The 4,498-nt window shown below is 54.6% G+C and overlaps 1 protein-coding gene across 2 annotated transcripts; it reads right to left on the bottom strand.

The window, feature by feature from the left end:
• Window positions 1–611: 611 nt before the first annotated feature.
• Window positions 612–2,072, bottom strand: LOC102371017 (ribonuclease-like). Of its 2 annotated transcripts, none has more exons than XM_006039130.1 (2): window positions 2,053–2,072; window positions 612–1,220 (listed from the first exon to the last, which is right to left on the bottom strand). In XM_006039130.1, the coding sequence occupies exon 2, from the start codon at window positions 1,192–1,194 to the stop codon at window positions 742–744; it is 453 nt and encodes a 150-aa protein (XP_006039192.1). In that variant the 5' UTR covers window positions 1,195–1,220; window positions 2,053–2,072; the 3' UTR covers window positions 612–741. The 2 variants fall into 2 exon arrangements, with proteins under 2 accessions (XP_006039192.1, XP_025051502.1); XM_025195717.1 differs by lacking the exon at window positions 2,053–2,072 and adding an exon at window positions 1,834–1,850.
• Between the last annotated feature and the right edge of the window lie 2,426 nt (window positions 2,073–4,498).

Below are 4,498 nucleotides of genomic sequence, written 5' to 3' on the forward strand. Positions count from 1 at the left end.
TTTCTACTCACAGTTCCTACTTACATAGTGGGTCTGACAATTCTGGCAGCAAAAGGGTCGGATACGGTAAGCCTCAAGCAGCGAACAGGAAGACACACAGGCAGTCTCTCACTGAAAAGCCCCAGTAGAGATTTCAAAAGGTTTCTTACCTTAGTTTGGCGCTGGGGCATCAGTGAGGAGATGGTCTGTATCTCAACCGATCACTCTGGGCATCTCTATCTGAGTCACGGCACCAAATTGTGGAAGAAATCAAACTTTGCGTTGTGCTTGTATTAGAATTGGCAGAGCCATCTAGGTTTATTTAAAGCTATACAAGTGATCACAAGGAGGGGTCTCAAAGGAACTCTGACCTCTACAAGTTTACAAGTGTATTTATACTTTAGACAGCGAGAAAAGATGCAGGGCTCAGACAAAGCAACCTTGAGAGAAACAGAAAGATGTTGATCATTCGTTTGTCACACGTAAGCAGTTTACTTATTCAGAAAAAAAACCACACTGTGTTTTGGGAACAATTATCAGCTGCTGGTTCGGGGGAAAGGAGGAGGTTAACATCTGCACGCAGAGCTTAATATATCAAGACAAAACAAGGCATGAAGGTTTTTTCTTATCTTAGAACATTTTGAAACACATGGTATCAGCATCAGCATCTTTTTCTCTTCTCTTTCTCTCTCTTCTTGAGCAGTGCAGGCTTTGGCAATGAGGGCCTGCACTGCAAGCAAAAGCTGCGGGGCAGTGCAGGACTCATGGCCTGCACTGGCTCACTGGGCCATAGTGCACAGGCAGGTTTTCAGTGCAGGCAATGCAGATCTTCTGGGTATTGAACCTTGCACTGTACATACACTCTTTTGGGGGGGAGCCACTTACAAAAGTGCAGTCGGTGACATTAAAGTCACTGTAGCTATAGTAATAGTTGTCGTGTGTGTTGTTCCCAGCCCCTGTGCAGATATCATCTATGCTTGGTAAGGCAGCATGGATGAAGGTGTTGATGATTTTGCAAGTGCGCTGGGTCATATTCTTGGCCTGCATCCTCTGAGTGCAGTAGGCATCATCGTATGGAGAGGGACTATCCTCATCTACATGCTGCCTCTGGAACTTCTCGTAGGCTGATTCCTTGTGATCCTCCACCACCAAGGACAACACCAGGGTCAGCAAGAGGAACAGCAGCAGGGCAGCATGGGGAGCCCTTGGATACATGGCTCCTTCAGATCCCCTCGATCCACCTGCAGCGGGGAAGGGGCAGGAGACATGGGTGGAGTCAGCGACAGAATTGGGGATTAACCACCCCCTCTGTCACTGACCCAAACCCCTTCCCCTCACCTCCCCCACCGCAAATCTCGCTCCCCATCTTTCAAGATCTCAAAGCCGCACGTGTGCCCCCAAGCCCCTAGCACTACATACTGATCCTCATCGCCTGGAGACAGGAGAGCTGTAGCTGGTGCTGACAACTACATCACAATGGCCTGACTGAGGTGAAGTCTCTTTATGCCGAGCACTGCGCAGCCCGCAGTTAGGACCAGCCCCCTCTTGTGCTGGGGGCTGCACAGACCCAGCTGGGTCAGGGCCCCTGTTGTGCTGGTCAGTGCTGGGAGCCACGCCAAACTGGCCTTACACCCTTGGATATGTGCACCCCTGAGGCACACAATGGCATTTACAGGGACAAACTGAGGCACAGAGCAATCACGGCTGCATTTCCAACCATGCCTGAGTGTGCCAGGATGCCCTGGCTTGGCACTTGACCTCCAAATGCTCACCAGGCATGTGAAACCAGCCTAGCTCCAACCCTGCACAGAGCTCCTGAGCCCAGCCCAGCCTGCCGGGAGCCCTTGGCCTCACCTGGCCCCTCTGTCCTTCACCCTCACTCCAAGCACAGCTGCTCTGACCCCCCATGCCCAAGCTGGACACAGGACCCAGGAGTCCTGACTCTCGATTGTCCTTTTTCTGCCTCTTTCTGTTGCTGAGAGTCTGATCTCAGCACTCTCAGGGTCAGCCCGCACCGACTGCCTCTGCACTCGTCCATGGCTGGGTCTGTGGAGTAGCAGGCCCTAGACTTACCCAAGTCCTGGTGCTGAGGCTCCTGCAGAGCTGAGTTTCTGACTCTTCTGCCCTGCCTGCCCCATTTTATTGGGTAGCTAAGGGCCAGGGAGGGGCAGCTCAGATAGCATCTGCCCAGCAGTTCCTCCCAGGAGATGCAGAGGCACTGAGTGGGGCAGGGAGCTCTGGGCAGGGGCTGCCTCCCAGGGTCCCAGCATCACAACCTCTAGACCCTTCTGTCCTCTGTGCACTGAAAATAACCCAGCAATTCCCAGCCCAGCACCACTGCAGAGACAGACCTGGACCAGCAGTGCTGGCTCCCAGCCCCCCGCTGTGACCTTACATCCCACTGCTCTCCAAACTCAGAGAAAAAATCCAAGAGTCCTAAATCTCAGCCAACACTCCTAACATAGGACAGGCCACTGCCCTCCATAGCCCAGCAGAGAACCCAGGAGTCCTGGCTTCTGTCATGGTAGAAGGAGCTTTGCAAAGAAAACCCCAGTTTCCAGAGGGTGTTTTCCAGGCAGTCAAAAGCAGGCAGCAAAGCCAGCCACTGAGGTACACACAGTGTCCATCACAAGATGAGTGTTTAATGGCACTGAGGCCTGTAGTTTATCCAGTGCATGAACAGCAGACACTGCACTTCTAGTCCCCCAGCCTTAAGGACCCCAGTCCCCACCCACAGCTGGGGATAGATGCCAAGAGCTCTTATTACCAGCTCCCTTTAACCATATGGTCCTGAGGCCCACCCACTGTAGCTCCCAAGCCAACTTCAGTCAGCCCCCATGTAGCCTAAGCCTTGTCCTGAGGACAGAGTCCAGACAAGACCCCTGGAGCCTGTCCTCATCATGGGAGGGGCTGCATGGGCGGTTGTCCTGCCCATCCCTTATCTCCCACTGCCCAGCTGTTAGACACCCGTGTTGCTTGCACAAGGGTTTCACAGTGACACAGCAAGATCCAGGAGATCAAGCATGCAGACAAGAGCCCACAGCTGCCACCACAGCCCTGCGGCCCCCCTCCCCTGCCTCAGTGTCCCAGGTCTGTCTACCAATGCACCTGCCCCCGGGGTCCCGAAACATCCCACTCTTCATCCCCAACACCCTGGGAGGAGGAGGGTCCAAGAGCTGCACTCCCGGAGGGAAGGCAAGGCAGTGCCATGGGATTGTCTTGTGCAGCCTCCAATGCTGCACAGGCCAGGGTATGTTACCCAGCTCCCTCTGTGCTGAGGCTCCCTGGGGACAGAGCTTGGGACAGGACCCAGCTACCCTGGCCTCCATTGGGCACGTGCTCAGCTTAAGGAACTGGGTCAGTCCTTCCCCTGGCTGTGGCCATGACCTCTCTGCAGCCCTGGGGTCCTGGGATGAAGGGGAGGATCGACAGGGACCAGACGGGGCTGTTCTCACCAGGAGCACTGCTTACCCCAGAACAGGAGAGTCTGCTCCAGGGGGCCAGGTCTGTGAGCTCAGAGCAGGACTGGGAACAGGACTCAGACCATTCCCTATCCTCGGGGTCATGAAGGAGTTTTACCCCATGGGCACATCGGCACAGGCCAGGTGGGGTTTTGCCTCCCTCTGTAGCGATGGGGGAGCTCCTCTTCCTTGGATCTCTCAAGTGTATTTGAACATCCACTTCCTGTCCTTGTAGTGGCAGGACATTGAGAGGGCACTTGTCTCCCTGCTTTCCCTGAGGCAAGTTAAAGGGTGGTTTGGATGCTTCAAGCATTAGGCCTGGCAGTTGTGTTGGAGGGTTGTTCCCCGGTGCGGACCCAGAAAGTTGTGAAGGGGGTTGTGGGAGCAGTGGCCAGCGTGGCAGGGGTGGCAGCACCTTCTGCTCCCGGCTCCCTGCTCCACCCCAGGTGGGAGGCCCATGTGGTGGGAGCAGCAGGGACTTTTTAAAGTGCCCAAATCAAGACCCCTGTTCCCCTCCCCTACTGTCAATACCCCTTCCCCTCTGCCCTCAGTAGCACATCTCCTCTGGTGCCGTTCACCATCTCCCCCTCCCACACGGTGCCACTATCCCTGATGCAGGGGGCAGAGGAGAGGTGTCCAGAGGTGTTCCTGCTCCACTCCAGCTGGCACCTGCAGCAGCCGGAGGGCTCATCTTAATGCACTTGGTTCACAGGGGCCAGGGGCTCCAGAGCTGCATGTTTTGGTGCTGTGGACCAGGATAATAAGCTCTCTATGAGCCCTCTTTGCAGACTGTCTTAATGCACATGGGCAAGCTATTTCCCTTTGGTGTGCCTTGGTTTCTCCATTTGTAATTGGGCTTAATTATGCCCTTCAGTAGGAGCATGAAGAAATCATGATTACCTTCTTGGATCGTAACATCTCTGGGCACAAGAGGCTGTTAGATTTTGGAAAGGGGTGTGACCTCCAAGGTACAAACCCTTGTGCAGAATGAGTGAGTATTTAGTGGACAGCTCGTTGTATGAGGGCAAGGTGGAGCCAGCGGGGAGGAAGGAGGGGGG

Source organism: Alligator sinensis, unplaced genomic scaffold (genome assembly GCF_000455745.1).
Source record: "Alligator sinensis unplaced genomic scaffold, ASM45574v1 scaffold1234_1, whole genome shotgun sequence".
Taxonomy (NCBI): domain Eukaryota; kingdom Metazoa; phylum Chordata; order Crocodylia; family Alligatoridae; genus Alligator; species Alligator sinensis.

Bases quoted from the DNA above. Each gene is read 5' to 3' on its own strand.
- LOC102371017 (XM_006039130.1), bottom strand. From the start codon at position 1,194: ATGTATCCAAGGGCTCCCCATGCTGCCCTGCTGCTGTTCCTCTTGCTG.